Source organism: Papilio machaon, chromosome 18 (genome assembly GCF_912999745.1).
Source record: "Papilio machaon chromosome 18, ilPapMach1.1, whole genome shotgun sequence".
NCBI lineage: Eukaryota > Metazoa > Arthropoda > Insecta > Lepidoptera > Papilionidae > Papilio > Papilio machaon.
The window spans coordinates 5,028,297-5,051,572 of NC_060003.1; the positions used below are offsets into that span (position 1 = coordinate 5,028,297).

The 23,276-nt window shown below is 34.8% G+C and overlaps 2 protein-coding genes across 6 annotated transcripts in view; both read right to left on the reverse strand.

Annotated features, from left to right (window-relative positions):
- Positions 1-399: 399 nt before the first annotated feature.
- On the reverse strand, positions 400-8,662 carry LOC106707716 (serine-arginine protein 55). Of its 5 annotated transcripts, none has more exons than XM_045682119.1 (10): positions 8,517-8,658; positions 7,821-7,950; positions 7,069-7,139; positions 6,184-6,306; positions 5,227-5,311; positions 3,475-3,548; positions 2,971-3,150; positions 2,551-2,649; positions 1,615-1,803; positions 400-642 (listed from the first exon to the last, which is right to left on the reverse strand). In XM_045682119.1, the coding sequence occupies exons 2-10, from the start codon at positions 7,944-7,946 to the stop codon at positions 426-428; spliced, it is 1,164 nt and encodes a 387-aa protein (XP_045538075.1). In that variant the 5' UTR covers positions 7,947-7,950; positions 8,517-8,658; the 3' UTR covers positions 400-425. The 5 variants fall into 5 exon arrangements, with proteins under 5 accessions (XP_045538075.1, XP_045538077.1, XP_045538076.1 ...); XM_045682121.1 differs by lacking the exon at positions 6,184-6,306 and adding an exon at positions 6,326-6,421 and having other exon boundaries at positions 8,517-8,657; XM_045682120.1 differs by lacking the exon at positions 8,517-8,658 and adding an exon at positions 8,045-8,096.
- Positions 8,663-12,801: 4,139 nt separating this feature from the next.
- Positions 12,802-23,276, reverse strand: part of LOC106707708 — a 164,165-nt gene continuing 153,690 nt past the window's right edge. The window contains exons 19-24 of the mRNA XM_045682226.1: positions 15,826-16,004; positions 15,141-15,286; positions 14,624-14,813; positions 14,192-14,353; positions 13,927-14,024; positions 12,802-13,814 (exon numbers count right to left, since the gene is read on the reverse strand). Of these exons, the coding sequence (XP_045538182.1) occupies positions 13,577-13,814; positions 13,927-14,024; positions 14,192-14,353; positions 14,624-14,813; positions 15,141-15,286; positions 15,826-16,004 (1,013 nt within the window). The 3' untranslated portion in view covers positions 12,802-13,576. The remainder of the gene's footprint in view (positions 13,815-13,926; positions 14,025-14,191; positions 14,354-14,623; positions 14,814-15,140; positions 15,287-15,825; positions 16,005-23,276) is intronic.

Sequence of the window (23,276 nt, forward strand, 5' to 3'; positions counted from 1 at the left end):
TTTAATAAAACCATTATTGGATGAATGCGAAACATTTTATTAATACCAGAATCTAAAATTAATTAATTGCAAAATTAGGTTTTGTAAGTACTTTTAATCTTGCTCGCTACAAAAATGTACTCATTCTAAAATATTCCAAAAATGTCATAAGCTTCAATAGAGCTAGTCAAATCTCAACAGTAGTACAGATGAAGCTATCATTTCAACTAGCTATTACTGATAATTAAACTTACAAGTCATATTAAAGGTCATATTTATGGAAAAAAGGAAGTTATAAAGTGTTATAAAGATGAAATCTTTATACGAATACAATTGCAAAATGTAAAATACTTTGTAACAAGCGAATCGAAATACTTACAGAGAAATTGCTTAGAAGATGGTCGAAGCCACGAGATCATAAACCTAATTGTGTTAAAGTATTTGTGTTAGTCGCCACTGCGCGGTGAGCGGTCAGTGCTGGCGCGGTCCTGTCCAGTGCCGTTCTGTCGCGGGGAGGCGGACCTCGAGCGAGAGCGGGACCGTGAGCGAGACCGGTCTCGTGATGCGGAACGTGACCGGGAGCGAGAGCGAGACTTGGTCGCGCGTCGCTCCTCCTCGCGCTTCGGCGACTGCGCCTCTTTGCTGCGCGAACGAGACCTCTCCCTGAAACATTAATGTCTCCGTCATTGCTTTGAAGATAATATTAGTTACACCAGCATATTTTATGAGATAGTCTTATAGAGTATACAAATATAGATTTTTCTTGAATAAAATACCGGGCGCATTAGTTTTTTGCTGTAATCGACATCCAATCTTCTAATATACAAAATTAACGACAAAAAAAAAACAACATGTGCTCATGACAGGACTTCTAAGTCTTGGGAAGTCATTTCATGTAATCAATGTGTATAAAATTTAGCAAAGTAAAATTAAATAACAATTAGCAACTTTATTTCCTACAAATGTATTATACCTGTAATAAATATTTAATTAAATATTCTCAAAACATTATTTCATAATTAACAGAGTTTCAATAACATTCTTCTCTTGATACGAAGTTTGTAGAAGTTAGCAAGAATAACATAGAGCTATATACAATGGATAACAAAAAGGTCAACTGGCGACATTTAAATAGCTTACCTTTTCGTCTCTGCTTTCTCTCTGTAGCGCAGGAAAACATGGATGGAGTTAATAAATTGTTTGTGCCATCAATTATTATATTAGTTACATTCTATAACTTATTTTTGAATGAAACACGCCAATTGTATATTAATAAATTGTATATTGATAACCGACGGAGATGCTCGAATATTATGAGATTATTTTTCATTACAACAAATAAAATAAGTTAGTCGATGAAATCTAAGTATGGATACGTAATGTTTGGAATGAAACTATGACATGCATGACATACTTAGTACAAGCTTATTAAACTGGAAAATAACTTAATGCAGTCATCTCAAAACAAACTTAAGAACTTATTTAACAGACTGTGACAGTTTGACACTGTTTTTAGATTAACAAAACTAATAATTTTTTAACCACGTTTATGATATATCAGAGAAATAATCTCACAGAAGTAAAGCATATCCGTGGGTGTGGGTGTGTATTGAGAGCACACGGCTGCACACTTACTTGTCAGCGCGAGGTGAGCGCGACTTGGAACGGGATCGAGATCGTTCCCTGGATCGTTCTCGTGAGCGGGACCTGGATTGTTCCCGGGATCGTTCCCGGCCATTCCTATCTGCGGAGTGTTGCGGGGAACGCTCGCGGTCAGACTTGCGCTGCGGCGATGCTGATGCAGACTTCGAGTGGCTGCGCTCCCTAATTGTGCGGTTGGGATAATCGACACTAAGTTACATATCAATCTACACCTCTACTTGTGATTAATCAAAATTATTTGAAGTTTGTGATTGAACGTGAAAAAAAAAACCGTCTTTATGGCACATTTTGAAGTTACTATATTCAAAGTTAAAATAATTTTGACTAATCATGGTCCCCCTTGAATAGCATTAGTCTACAGTTGCTTAGTTCTAAACATACAACACTTTATATAGCTTGCAGTTTACTTACGTCTTCAAGTTTTGCTCAGCGCATGTAACAACACACCTAGTCAAATGAACACTAGGTTATTATTGTAATACATGCAATATTTCACATTGAATAAGCAGCCTTCTTGCAATTCAAGATAAGATATAATATGTGCATGCAAGCAAATTGTTTGATATTTGAAAATTGTTGCAGACTTTTAGTGTTTTCTATTGAAAGTTTGTTAAACTAACATCTGCTTGCGATATTTTACAGTGTCTTTTGTCATTCTATTTGATTTGAACTAAAGAATACTGATTTAAACTATTAATAAAAGGTAAGATTCTAGGAAGCAGTTTTTTTCAGTTTTTCTTCCACAACTTAAAAATACCTTTCTATGTTAAATGATGACTATTTTAATTGATTATTCGACTATTACTTAGAAAATTAATAATTAGTACTAAAAGAATAATAAGTAGGGGTAACTGGCAGTGTTTACTTAAGATCTCATGCTAAAAGTAACATAATTGCTGAATGACTCACTTAGATCTGGAGCGAGACCGGGACTTGGCGACGGGACTCTTGGTCTTCGGCCGGGACTTGGAACGGGAACGACTGCGAGAGGAACGGCGGGAACGAGATCTGAAAATGAAAAATATCAAACTCATAAAAAATGCACTTCATTTAAACATATTTAATATCTGTGATAATTTTCTCAGTTGGAATTTTATCGATCAATAGACTTCAGCCCCGAAAGATGGTAAAGATATAGTATCATCATACAAAACTCTGTTTAAATTTGTGTAATGTTATTACATTAAATTAATTTTAATTCACAATTGTGGCATTAAACAACTGTTGAAACAACACTTAATATTTGTGTTTTTTTTTTCAACAATTATTTGTCATACCACCATACCAATATGTATGTGTGTGTGTGTATGTGTATGTGTGTGAGGTCACCTGGAGCGTGAGCGGCGGCGGTCGCGGGAGCGGCTGCGCGAGCGGCTGGAGGAGGAGCGCGTGCGGCGGCGCGAGGAGCGGCGATCCTCCACCAGGCGGATGCGGCGCCCGTTCAGCTCCGTACCGTCCAGCTTCTCGATCGCAGCGCGCATATCAGAGTGCGTCGCGAACTCCACAACGCTGGAGATAAAATACACTTGTTGTGTAACCACATGCGTCAAAGCACTGACAAGAGCAAACATCTTTCAGGTGTATTATCCAAGTCAATGCTCAGAAGTGGCATCAGCATATCTGACTGTACCTTCAATAAACTAACTTCCTGCCATGTAAGTTATATGTCAAAGGACCTGCTGCAGTACTTTTATCCCAATTTTCATTGAATAGAATGCCTGTTTACATTTAATGATTTGATATGGCAATTAAATTGACAAGGGTGTTAGTGGACATCAGTTAGACAAGGCAAACAAAAAACTGGTGTTTTAATGTAAAACTGTTGTCACTTACCCTTCATTTCTATGCTGCTTATGAGCGTCAGCGTATGTGACTTCGCCAGCTTGACGCATGTAATCCTTCAAGTCCTAGAGATCAAACATGTAAACGTTAAAACTATAATTTTTAGAACAATAATATAAACATCGAAAGAAATTTTCGTCAGAATAAAATTGTCATCAAGGCCTTCAGCCCCGAAAGATGGTTATAAATATGAATATCATCATTGAAATGAATAATGAATGATTAAAAATAATGCCTAAACTTGGAATATTTTAGGATAACCTAATCAAGGATAGGACCTAATGAACCAAGGGGGGTAAAACAAAAAATACGCGTCAAAACAAACGTTACGTGAATAATTACTGATTGGTTGTCATTGCTTATTATCTCCAAAGAATTCTTCACATGCCCATTCCGAGTCTTCTATTACTCCTGTGGTTTCCATCTTCAGTAGTTTATTCCAACTCAATCCTTATCCCGGAGTTCTATTCTCAGCTTTGTTAAACATATATCTATGATTGTTCCCAACAATTCTTTGGTCCTTGATCCGATATTGCATTAGAGGTCCTTGGATTAATTTTGTATCTTTCTCCATGGTCATCATAATGTTCACTATTATGGGACATGGTACCCATCTGTAACATTCAGTGTATGGCCTGTACCATCCATTGCCATCTTTGCCATTTTATTCAATAAATTTTCTATATCAATCTTCATAATGTTTGAACTATTCATTGTATGATCTGTACCATTCATTGTGTTGCCTGTACCGTTCATGGTATCACTGAGCATAACACATAGCTTGTCTCTATTATTCTTATTATCTCATCTCTCTCTCTTGGAATCTGTTAGTGTAACAAGTCCAATCCTACTCAAAGCTCCTGCCTTCCATCCGTGGATGTGTTAGCGGTGCTGCTGCAGTAGCGATCAAGTCCTTTCAGCCATCATTGTAAGCAATGACACCAATAAGTATTTACCATCCACGAAACATTGCCTGACCACAAATATAAAGAAAAAACTAAAAATAATAATAGGAATAATCTGCCACAATAGTGACGAATCGCATAGAGGTTCCGATAATCGAGTCGTGAAAGTTTCGATAGTAAAATGATATACAAAATGGGAGTTTGCACATAACGAGATTGGGTCCTGCATTGGCCACCCTACATTACCTTGTGGGCGGTGCGCAGCGGCGGCGGCGGCGATGTACCCTCATATAATCGCTTCAGACCACATCACACAGCGCTACATCGAGTGGGGGGGGCTCAGGCACGAAACGCCACCTTCTGTCGTTTTTAAAAATCAACTATAAGGTCGTTAGATTGCATTACAATTATATTTTGTATATGAACTCTATGCAATGTCTATTTAAACTAACTTACAATGTTAAGAAGGCTACATTTTAATTGACATTCCGCTGTGGACCTCGACCCTTCCATTGGCAGTCGGCACCCTCCAGTCCTCCAATCAATGGTTTCTCCATTCCCAACAGTCTTCATCAAAGAAATTCTCATCCAAATAAATCCAAAATCGTTTTAGCATCTCCTCAGATTGTTCTGTTATCCCTTTATTGGTCCATTCATGTGGCATTGGTCAGCTGGCTTGCTTTCCTGTCCTGTATTCATCCAGTGCTCTCATCTGGTTGGCAGCGTACACAAGTGTGTCAGTGAGCCGGTAGCGCGTGTGACAGGCCGTGTGATGGGATCCCCTGTGTGAGTGTTGATGGAATGATGATGGAGCCATGGTATGCCCTCACTCGCTTACCTGCCAGCTAATGCGGCTAGACAGATTTTCTACGATAAGTCGATACTCGGTGCGCGTTGGCGGTCCGTATCTATAATTGTAGTCACTGTTAACACAAAAAGAACAGCTTTAACTTTTAGCACTACAATATACATGTTTAGCATGCTTAGTGGTTTAACTATTTATTCTGTCTTGTAGAATATTTAATAAATTAAATTTTAAACTCTTCTACTTCTATTATAAATACTTCTTAGAACCAATGAGGTAAAAGATAGTAGTTTACTTTCAAATTATACAAGATTTTTTAATCACAGATCTATCTGAAGAGAATACAAATTAAAATTTATTATTTTAATTTGTATTCTCTTCAGATTATTAATTTTGGGAACTTTGTTGTGGTCCTTTTTCTATATCATACTAAAATGTGACAACTAAAATTAAAAATAAAAACTAATGAAAATCTAATATTCCATTAAAAATAAGTAAATAGAAATTGCACTACTTCAAGCAAAAGATAGGAAAAAAGGTACCACAAATAAATATTTGATATAAGAAAGCAATAATAATAAATTTAACAGAAAAGTGTGTAATAGAAATTGTTCAGTATAGTTATTTGATTTCCTATACTGAATTGTAATAACATGTAGCGACAATGTTGGTTCTACCAATTGATATAATTTTCAGCCTATAGTCATCTATTGCTGGATTTAGGCCTCCCTCACTCGTACATAATGTACGATAAACAATTATTTTCTCTTTTTCCTTTTTTTAAAGGTCTACATGACTATCTTAAGAAGATGCCATAACTTCTATTAACCTTTAGGAAAACGGAGAATCAGATTGGTCTTATTTAAATGTGACCACACTTAAAACAATGCCTTGTCGGTCAAGTGTCCAAACTGTTAAAGTTGGTAGCATGTTGTGTTGGTGCAAAGTGTGTTTGCGTGTCGAGTCGTGTCGTGTCGTGTGTGTACAAACGCGTCTCTGTGCGTCGCGTGGGGCGCGTTGGAGTGTGGCGCGTGTGCGCGCGGTGCGGGCGCGTCTCTGCCCCGGCGGCGGTCTGCGCCGCGCGGCACACCCCGCGCGCGCTCCACCGACACCCTACAACACACGCACTCACTCGTATCGCGAGCGGCCGCGGTCGCGCTCGTAGTGGCGGTCGCGCCGGTTGCGGTCCGCGCTGCGGTCGATGCCCCGCGCCGGCTCCACCACCACCCTGCGGCAACCCCGCGAGTTAAGCAACCCCAAACCGCTCGCAACAATAACCCAACGCCCTTCCCGCCCAATCTGCCCCCATCACTCGACATTTTTTAGCAGATTTCTTACACTTATTTTTCCAATAATCTCTAAATGTACTCTTCCCACTATTATCCAAATACTTAAGTACAAAAAAAAGTACTTTATAGAGCTTCCAACTCATTACTTGTAGAGTACATAGCATATTTAGCAAGATATGTGAACATGTCTCTTATGCCAAAAATAATACTAATGCTATTAAAACAATAAATCTTCAACCACTCAACCCCTTTTATTATGTGGAGCCAGCTGGTGAAAAAATTATTAGTACATTTAAAAAATCAACTGAACTAAATTACAAGTTCGAAGAGCAATTTATGCAGCAGCTAAATTTTTTGTCACAAAGACTGAATTTAGTTGCTTGCCAACTGTAACCTTTGCAACCTTAAGCTAATATACAATCAGAAATTTGCATGGTTACCGAATTATCAATCGGACCAAGTATGGAACTTATTCCATACTTGGTCCGATTGATAAAACACTAGCTAATTTTGCCTTCATCACTCACTGACATATTAATCACAAATAGTGTCACACATCCTTTATACTGTTAAATTTATAACTAACCGCTCGCCAAGTAATTCTTTCCCATTAAGTTCATATACTGCATCATCTGCGTCTCTGTAGTCTTCAAATTCCTAAAAATAAAAACAAATTGCATTGAAATATGTGTAGCCACATAATGATAGATGGAAGAAATCAATAGGTTCAGGTAGCGTTGCCAGGCGTCTGGATAAAGCCAAACATAGGTAGCTTTTTTGATTGTGTGTCCGGTCAAAATAAACGGTTGTCCAGCTTTTGTTAGGCTTTTTACATTTCCCAAACGAAAGTGTACTTATGCTGAGACAAAATTCTAAATAATACAGGTGTCCGACCTTTCTACCCAAATGTCCGGCCAAACTGGCTGGTCTGTCCAACCCTAGATTCAGGTATTGGAAAATTACATGTTGTAGAAGGTCCTTACTGGGATTATTCAACAAGCACTTTATTTGTGCTATATTTCTCTAGGTAACAAAATATTCTGCTTTATTAAATCATTCTTAGTATCATTTCTAACCATAAACCATTTAAACTATAAAAATGTCATCTACGATAGAATATATATTTTTTTTTTATTTGTGTACTGAGGATTAATAGAATGTTGTTGAGAGTCACTATCCAAATTTGTTGAAAGTACTATCCTAACATCATTAATGTTTAAGTTTTTATGTTTATTGCTGTTGCTCTTTCACTGTTGTAAAACAATTGCTTGTAACCTATACGCAAGCTACTTTTTATTTAACGACGGAGCTTAAAAACAAAAACAACTTTGCACTTACCACGAAGCCATAGCCATTTTTGATTAGAATATCTCGAATGCGACCGAAACCTTTGAAGAATTTCTCCAAGTCTCTGTCTCTGACACCGAATGGTAGCCCGCCAACGTATACACGTGACCCCACCATGGTTCTAAAAAAAAAACTATTTTACTACAACTAAAATAAAAAAAACACGTAGCCACTTTCTAATGAGCACAAATTGACAAATAAGTCACAATTTATACATTTGGGTCAAGTTTCCACGATACTATGATTACTTTTAATACTATATTACATTTGCCTCGTGTTTCAGCAAATAAACAAAATGGCGGAGAATATGTAATCCGCCGAAATTGGCGATAACTACTTTCGGCGCGAAGACTTTAGAATATTAAGTCATTGGCATGTATTTAATTAAATATAATAATAATTTTTAAGTATACTGTGTCGTTAAAATGTATTAAAACTGTCTCGTTTTTTATATTCCATACTAAAAGATACAAACACTAAATTTGTTGAGATCAGTAAAAGAACAAAGATACGTGAAGTAACACAAAATAAACGAAACGGGGGAGTAAATATTACTACACTTTAAATTAAAACTTTTACACAGACTCAAACTCGCAAAACTATTTGAAATGGCGCATAACACGAGACAACATGGCGACAGGCGGCTAAATAAAATAATTATCAGAAAACTAAATCTTCGGTACTCACCTCTTTTAAAACTTAGAAACTCGATATTAACAACTATAATAATCTAAATCTAATGTGGAAATTATTAAATCTAAATTGTTTTAACACGTGTGTGACAACGTTTCTTCCACAGCGTGCGTTTTACCGGAAGTGGAAGTAAAATTTTTAGGGAACCGCAACAATGACAGCGTCGCGTCAACTCTATTGTCGATGGCAAAGTTAAAAAATCTTTATTTGAACATCTTGTGCGAGAAATAATTTAAAAGTGAATTACTCAATACCAATGAGAGATTTCAAATCATTGAACCCTTGATATATCACACTTATTTCTTCAAAAACAATCATGGTATAATTTTGATTTTGGTGTGACGTGCGTTGAATCGATTAATTTACTAATTTCGATTTTCGAATTTCGTAAGTGTACTTTTACTTAAATTAAAATAATTTTTAAATTCATCAATTTATCATAAACAAGTAGCAAGTAGCAACCAGATGATGATTTTTTATTTTTATAGACCAATAAGGCTATTTGATCCGGTGGGCAAAAGCGAAACCAAATTATGACAGCTCGCTAGCCATATGTTTTTATTATTTCCACATATATTATTGTACTCTTAGTCGCTAGCACTTCATAGGTACTCAAAAAAGTCACAAGATCCTCTTTGAACTGTAGCATACATTTTGTTTTCATATCTAAGCAGTTATTATATATTCTGACAGAACCAACCGCGAGCTGCGATAGCAGCGCCTCTCTCATCGGTTATATGTTTTAAGATATACTTGAGTTAGCTGCTTAATAAAGTGCTTACACTTTTTTTTTATTATTCCATATAAATTTATAACAAACTAGTAATGGTCTCAATTATATCATAAATTAAAATACTAATATCTATTGTGGTGCAGCAAACCTGTGTCATTTCATGCGCCAACAGTCTTTCTCTTTACAAACCGATTGCAAAGGTACTTATTATCGACACCGTATCGTCGTGGCAGCGAAATCTACACGTGGAAGACAAATATGTACTTCCCTGTTATCGATTAAATGTAATGACATATTACTTAGTAAATAACGATAAGTTCGTCTTGCTTTATCGAGCCTCCTTGTTGACTTTTCATAGTACTACTTTTGTACTATCCACTTTTCAGCAAAATACACGCTAGATAAAATATAAGCCTGGCTTTGTTCGTGTAACCTTGGGATTAGAAAGGATGTTAAAATGAGTTGTGACCGTTAAAATCATTGTTGAGCAATTTAAGAGCGGTACAACTGTACAATGCTTTAATAAAAAAAACACAAATCAAATACCAATTTTTTTATTTCCATTAAACAAGCCAACATATTGATTTTCAATTTTCTTATTATGCTCCTTTCCAAGTTAAAAATTAAATTTTAAATGCACTGTCATAGCATGTCCATACACTTTTTATTTAATCTTAGTTAAATCTAAAATATAAAATGTTAAAAGAAATATGACACACTATAAAGGCGTCGTGCGCCTTTAAAAGTAAATGTATGATCTTATAATATTTTCCCCGCGGTCAGTTTATTGTTATAATTAATTAATTAAATACACCATGTAAGCGTACGTCTGCAAACTTACATAGCAGTGTTGCCAAGTTAAAATTGTCGAATTAATAAGTAATTGTAGAAAAACTTATTCATTCATTCATTAAAATCACTAACCCTTACATAACACACAGGGAAAAAACTTATGTCTAAATCAAACATGCACTATTATATGCGTCATACACAACAAACAAGTGTTTTCACTACTGAATATAACTTTGACACTTTTCCCAAAACCTACGAAACACATTTTCCTTTAAAAACAATCTTAAAAGGTATAAATAGTTTTAAATCTCAAATCATCAAATAAAGGTTAAATTTTCTTTTGAATTGAGTTGAAATTCTGAAAAATAGATACAGTGCGAAAACAGTGTCAATTTTATTTTAAAAGTGAATTTTAGACTTAGTGCGACCAAAGAAATTGAATACATATTTTGGCATAAAGATAACACTTTTAATGTCACCTGAGTGTCTGTAGTACAAAGTTTATGGGCAAAATGACCAATAAAAAAAACTATGAATTATATATGGATGTAAGGAACATTTTTCCTGTCAATATAGATATATATATGGGTATATCTTTAAGGCATTTGATATAAAATAGTTTATAATATACATATATATAAATATATTTATATTCTATAAAATTGGTATTAATATTTATAAAAGTACAATAACAATAATTATTGTTAAAATATATATCAATCATGAATTTAGTCCACAAGTACATAAATATAATAATAATGACAAAGTATAAATAATTGTATTAATTTTATATCATTGATTATGTAATCAAAAAATAAAGATAATAATTATTTAACAATAATTTACTAGTTTCAATGTCATTGAATTAGATCAAAGTAAGATTTAATTAAAAAAATCGTCATCAAAATTAAATATATGTATAATTAAAAGTTATAAAAATAACATTCAATATTATATTTGTTTTACAAATAAAAATTAAAGTATTATTTATTATTCCAACAGCATAAAGTCTTGTAACAAATTTCACTGCTTGCAAAAATTGGAAAAAAAATATCAAAAACATTGTCTATGGAAAATAAATTCATGGCTAGAAATTGAAGGTAAAATTGCTATTAAAAAAACTATCAAAAACTTTAATTGTTAATAATCATAAAAATATTTTTCCCTAACAGTAAATGTGAAGATGTAAAAATCAGTCTTTTGTAAACATATATAAGATGATTTATTTTCCATGTTTAAATAAATATTGTTTAGTGAAATTTAAATTCTCCTATTAATAGGTTTATTTATGATTGATTCGTTGTTCCTCTTTGAGGTTATTATTAAAATTATGAAAATGGCATTAAAATAGATGTGAAAATGTGAAACTATCTCTCACACGAAGCGCACTCACATACATTTTAAATTATATACTAATTACTTGTACTAATATAGGCATGCTTATGAACAAACTAAGAAATGTTTGTCAAACTGTTAGTACACTTATTCTAAAACTGTAGCTAATTTGAACTTCATCTGATACAGATGATATTTTTAAGAACACTTTTGCGTTTATTTGCACTTTTTTTATGAGCAATTTTTTTTTTATTTACTTTCCGTTTTTCATTTCAATGCATTATTGTACCACTTTCCAATAATATTTTTATAGGCTACTAGATTGTAATGCCCGAATACTGAAACGTCACTTAAATATGTAAGAGCGTCTTAAATTATAAGACCACGCTTAAACTCCAATATGGAATTTTCGTAAGTCAGTTAAAGACGCATCTCAACTTTGATGCCACTCAAGTCGTACCATGCTTAAAGGCCACTCAATATCACATTTCTTATACTGGATCGTCACTCAACGACATTTTGCTGTCAAAAGAACTGTCATGTCGACTTAAGTACGCCAACAATTTAAGAGTGGTCGCGGGCTATCTTAAAAGTGAAAATCTAAGGTGTTAACATGTCTGCTTCATCATAATCATCGCATTCGGACAAATAAAATTCTCATGTCACAATGTTCGTTCCCGTATTCCTCCGAAATGGCTTGACCGATTCTCATGAAATTTTGTGAGCATATTCAGTAGGTCTGAGAATCGGCCAAAATCTATTATTCATACCCCTATAAAGTTTTTTTTAACTGCGCACGAACGGAGTCGCGGGCGACAGCTAGTATTTATATAAAAATGCCGACTGAACGAGAATATATCGAAATCGCAAATAGGTTTGTAGCGACATCTGTCTGCGCCCGCTTAAACTGCTTAAAAAGTGTCTTGATGATATTATGATTTATTAAAATTTTATTAATTTAAACTTGTCAAAACATAACGCCAGATGCTTTCCATTCTACAAAAGTATGGTCAAATTTTTTAATTTTTTTTATTTAAAAGTACTTTAAACAGAAAGGATATTTTTTAACAACCTTCTTTGATTTTTGATTATTTAGTATTTTTATTTTAAATTTCTTTACTATTTGGGAATGAACACGTCTTACAACTATAAGTTGTCCAAGCCATGCTGCGTGAAACGGATACGTAAAGTGAATTTTAAGAAAACGTAATCGAGAACAAGTATTTTTTATACACTCTTTGACCGAAAACAAAGGATGTTGCCATGACGTAAAAATAATACGTCTACTTACGGAATCACGCGCTTACATGTCTTGATTTGCGTTTGTGTATACCACTTAAATTTTGACGTCTGTTAAATTGTAAGCAATGCTTACGAAAGGAGATATTTAAGTAACGTTTCAGTATTCGGGCATATGCCTTTTTAATTTGATAATTTGAAAACTTACTACATTCATTTCAAGATATGTTAGTCGTCTCCTATCTAAAACAATCTCTCTATCTAAGTAAACACTTCAAAATAATTATAAAATGATTTCTTTCGCGTAACAATCCTCTCAATAGCAAAAAAACTATATTAGTAGTGTCTTTATAGAAAAAAAATAAACCGTACACTACTATACTTGTAAACCATTTTCCACAATACCATTTCCGTCCTTCCGTCTCTTTTAATAACTAAATTACATACCTTATTCGAACAGTTTACATTTTTAACATATACCTAGAAGTTTGTTGTTTTTCGAATAAAGGTATTGTCAAAATGAAAAACCACTCACAACCTTGTCGCAGTCGAAAAATGGGCAGAACTTCAACCACTCTTCCATCGACAAATTACAGGTCAGGGATGTTCAGCCCTCTTTTTAATTTATAGAATATCGATGTCTCGTATTCATCATCGATAACATGATGTTTCACATCGATAACAAAAAGTTACACAACCACGTTCATAAACTAACGGAAACTCAAGAAAAATTTCCACTTTAGGTCATTGTTTCTTTTAAAAGATTAAAATGTAATAATCGTATATTGTAAAATTAAGTCCGTTACAAAACAATCGATTTTAAACAATAAGTTTGTTATTCGATTATTGTCGATGTTATTGCAATCAACAATTTGTAGGAAAGTAATTCCCGCCATTCTCAAATGTCAAACTGTAACCATAGACAAGCTCCGTAGACCATAGTGTTAGGATGCGTTCAGACTGGCGGCGGGCCGCGTACATAGCGCAGTTGCGGGGTGAGTGTCTGAGCGAGCGAGTTGAGAGCGTCGCAACAACGCGGCCTCTCCACGAGCCATGCGGCCAGCAGCAGCGCCACCAGACACAGCTGTATGGGCAGCGAGGAGCGGAGGACGCGCCACACCCAGCCACTGCGCGGGCTGTAGTCCGGATCTCCTGCCCCGGTCTTCCCGCCGGCGACTGTGCTAATTGTCTCTCTGTAATTACACATCATTTTAATTATATCTTTAAATGCCATATTAAAACTTAGATACTTCGTATATTTGCGAGATTTTTATCAAGATATTTGTAAATTTTAAAGCATCTTACATGTCATCGTCAATTTTAAGATCGGGTATGCTCTGTTCGACGAGGGCCCGGCAAGATTCTTGCAAAGTTTTCACTTCGTTCTCGGTTTGCTCCATACGCTGTTGGATAAAAAAACATTACTGTGTTACATTACAAGTAAAAAAAAGTTAGTAATCTACGGAAATATGCGATGCCAGTAATCTAAAACAAAGTTTGTCTATGGGCGTAGGATTTAATATTCATAACTGGCTGTTTGTTGACATTCTTCTTAAAAAAATATAAATACCTTGGCGATGGCGCGGTGTGCGGGCGAGGCGGGAGCGAGCGCGGCCTGCAGCCGGCGCGCCAGTTCCCGCAGCGCGCACAGCCGCCGCGCACGTCCGCCCGCCGCCTCACTGTCACCGTCTGAGATACCAGAGTCTGACAGCGAGTCGCACGTCGACCCGCCCTGCAACAAACACATCGCATTACAGAGAACATGCATCGACTATTTTACGTATTATCACGAAAGTATGACTATCCACAAATCCACCAAAACACAAACATTTTTTGTAGAGGACCGGGAGATATCGTTCGCAGCTAAACACACTAGAAGATTTGTGCTGATTCGTCACCTTCTAATATTATAATGTCCGAAGTGTCCACTAACTCGACCTGCGGTTGGTTCCGGGCTATAACAACCCAATAGTTACTTTGTACAAGGGGTTTGGTTAGTTACCTTCTTCTTGTCGACCAGCGAGGCTGCGAGTTGTCGTATCTTATCGAGGTCAGTCTGACCGCTGCGTCCGCGCAGCGACTGCAGTGTGGCCATGTCGCCCCGCAGCGCCCCCTGCAGCTCTCTGAGAGCACTCTCCCACTCCGCCCACGCGGACACAGCCTTCTCTAGCGAGAGTAACTCGTTTGATGTCCTGTAATTAGAAAAAATACAATTTTTTAACCTAAAATGTAAAAAAAATTATCAATCCGTTATCCATTCTTCCGAATATTATTTGAATCGCCGATATGAAATAAATACAAAGTATATGCGGCTTTTTGTTAAGTTACCGAAAGAGTGGTAATAATTATTGCGTGACTATTTCAATAAGCAACGTTAACTTGTCAATTCGGTCAACGCCATACAAACGCTATGAAACAAGATAAATTGTCTTGAGAAGTCCAAAGCGTTATAGTCTTTTGGTTTTTTTTCCTCGATTAAAATGAAATATGTTTAGTCAAGATAGCTTCAATATACAAACCGTTGGTGAGCATCGTCCCACGCGGCAAGTAACGCGGTGAGGTCCTCAGTCAGTGTGTCGTCAGCGCCCTCGCCCAGGGTGCGGCGGACTGATACTGTCAGCTTCAGCATTGACACCTTGCATTCCAACAGACGTGACAAACGTTCCTGGAACAAACAACAAAGAGGTGGAATTTAAGCATTTTTGATAAATCATAAGTATTTGGAGATTTTTCTCCCTATTTATTTGCTACAATTTTTACACTTTTCTCTAACTCCTAAATGTCGCGAACATTGATCGTTTTAATTTCGTTTATGTAATCTAAAGATTTCCTCATTTATTATATCTAGCATTCGATGGACGATGGACGTCTGAAAGCCGGAAATTCATGTGAACTACCTCGCAAGTTACCATCGTTGCAACAAATTTAAGATTTTGCACGGTTTCCGTAATAGTAGATCGTTAGATGCGAAGTGCGTTACCATATAGACTGAGGAGTATGTAATGGCTGGAGAACAACTTTATGTAAAGTGCATTTTCTTAAATATTTCTCAATATTGAAAATGATATTGTATTTCGTAACTGATAGCTATTTAGGTTTAAAAATTTAAGTTACACTACAGCTTATGGAAGATGGAAGAAGGAAAAAAGGAACATTTTCATCTTTCACCTCTTTCCTCTTCAAAACTTTAACTATAAGTATTACCTTTAGCTCATCGATTCTTCTATTAAGCTGTGCTCTGGTGTGCGGTTGCGGGGCGCAGTCCCCGGGCTCGCAGACATCGTCGAGGGTCTCCCGCAAAGCTGCGATTTCTCGCCGCAGCCGTCTCGCACCGCCGCGACGTAACGCAGCCGCTCGTAGTGCTGACCATCTTGCGGATACCGCTGAATAAATAAATATAAGATTTTAATCAATAGGCTTTAATAAAGTATAGGCTACATATGAAAACGATAAGAATACAGGGCATGTTATAAACATCAGTAGTTTAAGGGTCCGTTCACAGAAACCGGGGCAGAGCTTGAGCAGATTTTGATTGATTTGATATGTTCTCCGCCTCGATCAGTCTGAACGAACCCTAACTTAACGGTGAGTTTCCACTGCCGAAGTATCTGCTCATAAATTTATATTTTTGTAGGAGATTGAGATATAATTATTTTTTTTGTATCATGTCTCGGAAGTCCACAGAAAACTTTTCTCAAACATATCACAGTGTGAAAGTCATATAAATATGGAAACATCCTTATGTTTCCTTCAAATCTGAATATTTATGTCTACAGATTTGCCAACAGACTTTCAATGTGTCGTTGCAACTTCGAGAAATCGCATATACAATTTCTGCATACATTATCTTGAAGCTGCAAACATAACCATTAAGGATACCTGCGTAAGTTATTTATACTAATGTAAGCGTCGGTTTACAGATAAAATAGTCTTTGAACACTAAACATTACCTTATCTTTCTCAGACTTTGTTTAATGTGTTTTTGAAAGTACATTTATCACTATCTCTCTCTAACGTATGGAATGTTAAAGATGATATGTTAACGTTCTTTAATACTAATGAATGATTTAGTTTTTTTTTTCTAATTGAATATATTGATGTATGAAATAAACAATACATTTGATGTTTCTGTAAACATTAAAATATACAATGACCTTGAACACTTTCTTATTTTTTTGTAGTTATGTATTTATGATTTTTATGGATAACTAGAAGTCGCCCGTGCTGGATTAATGTTTGGATTATGTTCTAAATGTATGCCAAATTTCAGCTAGATCCACGAAGTCGTTCTGGAGATACCTTATCCAAACATCCAAACATTTATATTTATAAATATTACTAAGTACTAATTTCTATATGAGAAAAATTGTGTCTATTAAAATATAATTAATTTACATTAGCGTTTTATTTTCGTGATATCTACAGTTTTAACATATATTTAAAAAAAAATCATTTTAAACGTAGAATAAAACGTAGAATAGACTTAAACTAAAAGACCTTAATGTGTGTTTTCCATGAATCAAGGTTATTTCAGCGGGAAATACATTATAAATGCGTAGATAGAGGCAAAGACAAAGTGCACATTGTTTAACATAAAGTCGGCATAAAAACAGCTGTTGTACGGTTGCTAAACCAATATTTAATTTGCATCAATAACGATGTTTTCGCGAATTATAAATATTAATGATACGACTAAAATAATTCGTAACAAAAGTGTTCAAAAATAATTAAAATAACAATATTTTGAGGCTAATCTAAACACAAATTTGAGTTCTATTGATACTGGATATTTCGGATGTTATTACGAAATACGGAAAGCGACATCGATCGTAAACCAATCGAGATATTATGAAACCGTTGGGTAATGAAGCAAGGTATCAAAACATCAGCGACTGGCAGGCGACAAATAACTAAGGTTGTCAACTTTCAAACAACAGAAAACCAAAAAAGAAAAAACCACATTAATCTTTTGTTTCAGACAATTTACTCTAGTCCGGATGTACATCATGTAAATTTAAAGAATTAAGGACAAAACCGGCAATGGCAACCCTACGTAGAACTCGAACATTAACCCAGTAACTCGAGGCATCAGGGCCGACCTACATGCGACGCCGTCAGTTGCATGTAAACATATTATAACTGTACAGCTGATGCATGTCCAAGAAGCTCAAGGATTAATCGTATTTTTAGCCGACTTCAAAAAGAAGGAGGTTATCAATTCGTCTATATTTTTTAACGTAGCTGAGCGTTACAAATATACACAAGACGATCAGGTAACTTATCGACTGCATCATGAAGAATGTCCTCTATATGATTCCAGTAAAATGACGCCATAATTTCTTCAATTGATAAAGTCACAGGTATATATGCTAAACATATCTATCAGTTTTTGGATATTCCCAAGAAACATTAAAACGACAAGAAACAATCGAATCTTATAAAAACTTCCGTGTCTATCAGGATGTCTTTTTTAAACATGTTTTTAAGATCAAAAACAAGTTGACTTACAAAGATCTAAAAGTGAAATCTATACAAATTTATTCTTGTAAAACCATCGCAGCGGGAGCTCAAATAAGCCGCGATAAGATACTTTGCTTTAATTGGATTAACTGTGAAAGCAATTAACCACGCTTCTTTAAGTGACGACTGAGAAACAGCAGAAAAAATAATTTTCCTCGTTTAATCAATGTTAAGTTCACCGTTGACTTTCAATAAGAGAATTATTTCTTTTTTATAAAGAAAAAAAGGTCATTACATGATCATAATCTTTTCGTATCTTTTTGTACAAAGAAGTAATAAATCAGATCGTATTTGTATTCAGAGATGAAATTATTTTCACGTTCTTTATACGCAAGTAATTTCATTTTGTAAATAGTTTTATACATGGCTTTGTAAAGTATTAGATCTTATGACTAGTTTATATTATTACAGTCCAGTGATGGATATCAGCACTGGATTACAACTGAATATATGTAAACCAAACAGTAGATGTCGGTGGGTCTAGCAAGAATACTCGTGTTTATGACAAATGCATCGTATCTTTATTAACAAAATTTGTAGTAATATTTGTGCGACGCCCCGGGCATAAAGTACACTTGATACGAAGACGCTTGCCGCAAATATTTATACTAGGCCCACTGTCTGCGTTTACTTTTACCAGTTATAATCCAGCGCTGGATTCGATCGATGGACTGGAAAAAGTAAATATGGCATTAGACCAGGAAAGCAATAAATTAAAGACTACAAGTAGAAGTTCGTCGTGTTAGGGAACTGTTTTTTTTACGATTTTTTTTCAATGTAAAAAGTTGTACTCTTTGTTAAAAAAATAAAAGACAAAAAGAAAATAAATACAAATGTCAAGGTTTCGTCTGTAATACGTGTTTTGTTTCTTTTTTTTTTCCGCAAGTGTAAACCGATCTTTACATTTAACGTTACAGTGGTTACCATATCCGTTGTCACACTGATTTCATGTCACTAGTTATGTGCTTTTGAGCGAATAATTTATGTATGTTTCAATTATTTCCTTTCAATTACTTTGTACCTGTCAATATATACGACAGTTGATTGATTTCAACGTAGTGAAAAAAAAAATTGTCCTTAAGTCCAACCCTGCATAAATTAAATTTCTCATACATTTACAATTTAATACAATGGTTTCTATGGAATAAACAAGTAAATATAGATCAACGACGAAACAAAAAGGTACTTCGGCGAGGGCACTGCCGCGCCCACAAGTAACTTGACGAATAATCTCAATAGCCAGGTGTGGCATCATAGATATTTTACTAATAAACATTCCACGAATGGAATAATTAAAAGCCGAATATATAAAGGTACAACCGACGAGAGTTGCGTAAGCGATAAACGTTAACATTTGGTATGGTCAATCTTTACAACATTTACTGATAAAATCTTGCTACCGCATATCAAAGTTATAGAAGTAGTCAAACGCGAATTGGTCACACATCGGTATATGAAAAAGATTGAATTAAAAACCAAAGTAAACAAATTATACTAGCAATTCATATGGCTTTATGATTTGTTTTATTATACAACTATTTTATTGATTTTGGCTTGATTTACTAACGAAATATATAAATCGTCGTCATAAAATTGTAAGTCGCCAGTGGCTACAATTACTGTTCAAAGAAGTTTCAACTAGATTAAACATTGCTTTAATTGGGATTTAGCCATTTTGAAAAATCTTAATATTTATTAAAATAAAATACTATTAATATTAATCAAATGGATAGCGCGGTCACCTTGCGAACGCCCTTCAAGTCCAATTGGCACTCTATTGAATGTATTACGTGATGTTGCACAGTTATGCAATACGGACAAGAGCCAAAACGCATCTGGCAACTAATAAAAATTATATTTACTTATAAGACAAACGAGATTGAGCATGCCAGCATTAATTAAAAAAGACAATTTTGAAAATTTTATTAACAGACGAACTTAGTGAATAAGCTACTTTCATGTAACGTTCTTGCGAATGGTATAGATGAACGTACTGTTTCCAAAGTACGTCGTGGTTCGTGAAATATTAGAACATATCATAGAGCAGCTCTTTGTTCTGTTACAATTAAATACTCTCGTCTATGCTCACCTTTAAGCACTTAAAGATGTAAGGTATACACCATAGCTTTTATAAGCACACGTACAACTGATTGGTATCCAAGGTTTGCACTAAGATGTTTTATAACCTTTAATTTACTTGTTGCTCAAACAAAAGAACCCTGTACGTTGCTGTGTATCAAAGGATATTATTATATTAATTGCGTACGATTGCTTGCGGTCTCGAGGTAAGGACGTCAGGTTCTAGTGTTACACCTTCTCTACAACTTGAATACATGTTTAAACAGCCTGTTTGTAACTAATATTGTTATTGTAAAAAAATTTGCTAATATTCCAGTAAAATACTTCTGTTTTGTGGCTGAAAGATCTTAGAAGTTTGTTGGAATATAATTTTTAAGAGTTTTTTCGCGGGATCGAAAGTCCATTGAACTCGGGTAACTTAAATGGTTTAAGTAATTTTGAAGTGTGAGTTGTAATATTGGTACTTTTTTTTGGATTTTCATGTAGTTTAATTTTGCTTTTTTATTAAGTACTAGCTTTTACCCGCGACTCCGTCCGCGCGGAATAAAAGATAGAAAACTGGGTAAAAATTATCCTATGTCCTTTTCCTGGTTCTAAGCTACCTCCCCATCAATTTTCAGTCAAATCTATTCAGCCGTTCTTGAGTTATAAATAGTGTAACTAACACGACTTTCTTTTATATATATAGATTTAGTTTTATAATTTACTAGCTTTTACCCGCGACTTCGTCCGCGCGGAATAAAAAAAGGCACACAAGATAAAAAAGTTCCTATATCCGTCTCCTAGTTCTAAGCTACCTCCCCATCAATTTTCAGCTAAATCAGTTCGATCGATCTTGAGTTATAAATAGTGTAACTAACACGACTTTCTTTTATATATATAAGAAGATTATACTATTACAAAATGCAATATACTCCTTGAATTTTTAAGAATGAATGATTAAGATTGATTTTCTGTTCTCAGTTCACATTTGCAACTTAATGCTTATTTGCGTAACAACGCGTGGGGTTACCGGTAACAGCAAACACGCATAACCGGTTCTTTGCAAAATGTTTTATGAAAGATTTTTTTTTAATTTCAAATAAAATCTTTAACTACATACTTTTTCTTTTATAATTAATGTGACATGGTTTTAACTGCAATTAAAATTTACCGAACTTGGTATAAATCTTACCAGCATAAGGAGTTATTCCATGATTTGACCGACTAATTACATTTGAATGACTTAGCCAACATTCAAAGGAATTGGTATTGCTAAATATGTTAGTAATTTCCGCAGTTTAAAGTTAATTTTCATTTCAGCAGAATTGGTCTTAATCAAGATACATTACAAAACTAAAGTATAAAATGATTTAGACAGAAATGTACATTTCACTGTGGAAATCCATCTAAAGACTTATAAATATATGTGTGAATTATATGTTTTGTTCTTCAGTATAGTATTTATTATAATTTACTTTCATACGATAGTCAGGTGTTAGAAACTAGTTTTCTAATCATTGCGTCAGCGAAGCAAAAGTGGATATTGCGTAATGACACAAGAAAAAGGCCTAATGAAGGAAATTTCACTTTAGTTATGACAAGTAATGTACTGCCATCTTGTTTTGCTTATTTAAAACTTATTATAATGTAATAGATTGAACACTCATAACTCTAGAGATTTTTAACTAGTCTGTTCATAACAAGGAGAGGTTGTGAACTGATTTCTCTCAGGTAACATAATGTACTCACTAATGGAAAAGAAGTGTTATGTTTTCACACCTGGTTGTGATTTAAAAAGGTTAAAAGCAGTTACTTGTAAATCGTTAAGTTACGGGTGTATTTCGTCACCAAAATGTAATCAGTCAAAAATATCGATTTCTGCTTCATTGTAAAGATTTACTTTTCAAGAAAGAAACTTGAAAGAACTCGTAAATCTATTATCGAGTAAGTTTCACTCTTTTCCTGTTCAAGTTGAAATGCAATTACTTTTTTCTTGTAAATATGCACCGCGGTGTCCGCACCGACCGGTCAACGTTTCCTTGTTACGTAAGTCGAAATCGACCTGTTCAGTTTTATTTTTGAAGTTAATTTGTATATTGCACTAAAATTTTAAGTATTATATGCCCCTGTGAAGCTCTTTTATTTATATTTATGAGTAACTAGCTGTTGCCCGAGACACCGTCCGCGGGGAATAAAAAACAAATCTTTATTAGTAGCCTATGTGTTCTCCCAGACAATGTTCATTTATGCCAAATTTCATCAAGATCAGTTGAGCCGTTCCGGAGATACCTTCAGGGATGATGGACGTTTTCGGTAGTGAAAATCCCCGTTTAAAGTTAAATAAAGTTTGCGGATACACTAGAATAGCATTCCAAATGTCACTAGGTCCATGAACTTGTTTTAATTCTTTGATGTTTATTAGTCTAATTTACGGCCAAAGTCAACGTCAAGTTTTGCATGTCTAGACTTACTGTCTGGCAAGATTTAATTCCCACTCCTGGCAACACTCAACTTCGAGAATAAACTTTAGTGATGTACGCGTATTGGTTGAACGTTATCATACCAATTTGTCCACCGGAGACGGAATCAATTTGTGCCGGTCGTTTTCGACCACCCGTTTTAACTTCCTACATATATACTGTATTGTATTATAGTGGTGAATACTATATATTGATTTTGACTTGGCGTGAGTATAATTGGACATAATTATAGGAATTATATTTGTATTAGAAGGACGTTTATCGTTTTTTAACTTCCCTACTTTTGGGTATATGTAATTATTTCAACGATTACATTTGAATTTTGAAAAGCAGAGTGCATTGAACCGAGCGATAACATTAAAGTTTTTTACCGTTTTACTATACACGTGACAAAAATTTACAAGTGGCGTTTTTACAGTCATTTCAGTGACTTAATGTAATACAACTTTGAACTATCGTGGTTTTTTACTAATGTACTGTTTGTAAAAACGGGATATTACCTCAATTAAGCTGTTTGAGCTCCCAATATAACGTTTTCAAATAGCCTAATCGTGGTAAAGATCAAGTTTCTTACAAACATTGTACCTAAAATAA

What these genes read in the sequence shown, in the direction of transcription:
- LOC106707716 (XM_045682119.1), bottom strand. Translation starts at nt 7,946, where the DNA reads ATGGTGGGGTCACGTGTATACGTTGGCGGGCTACCATTCGGTGTCAGA. An exon ending in AAAATGGCTATGGCTTCGTG is followed by an intron (nt 7,140 to 7,820) that starts GTAAGTGCAAAG and finishes TTTTATTTTTAG; the next exon opens with GAATTTGAAGACTACAGAGA. An exon ending in CACGCGACGCACAGAGACGC is followed by an intron (nt 5,312 to 6,183) that starts GTTTGTACACAC and finishes TTGTGTTAACAG; the next exon opens with TGACTACAATTATAGATACG.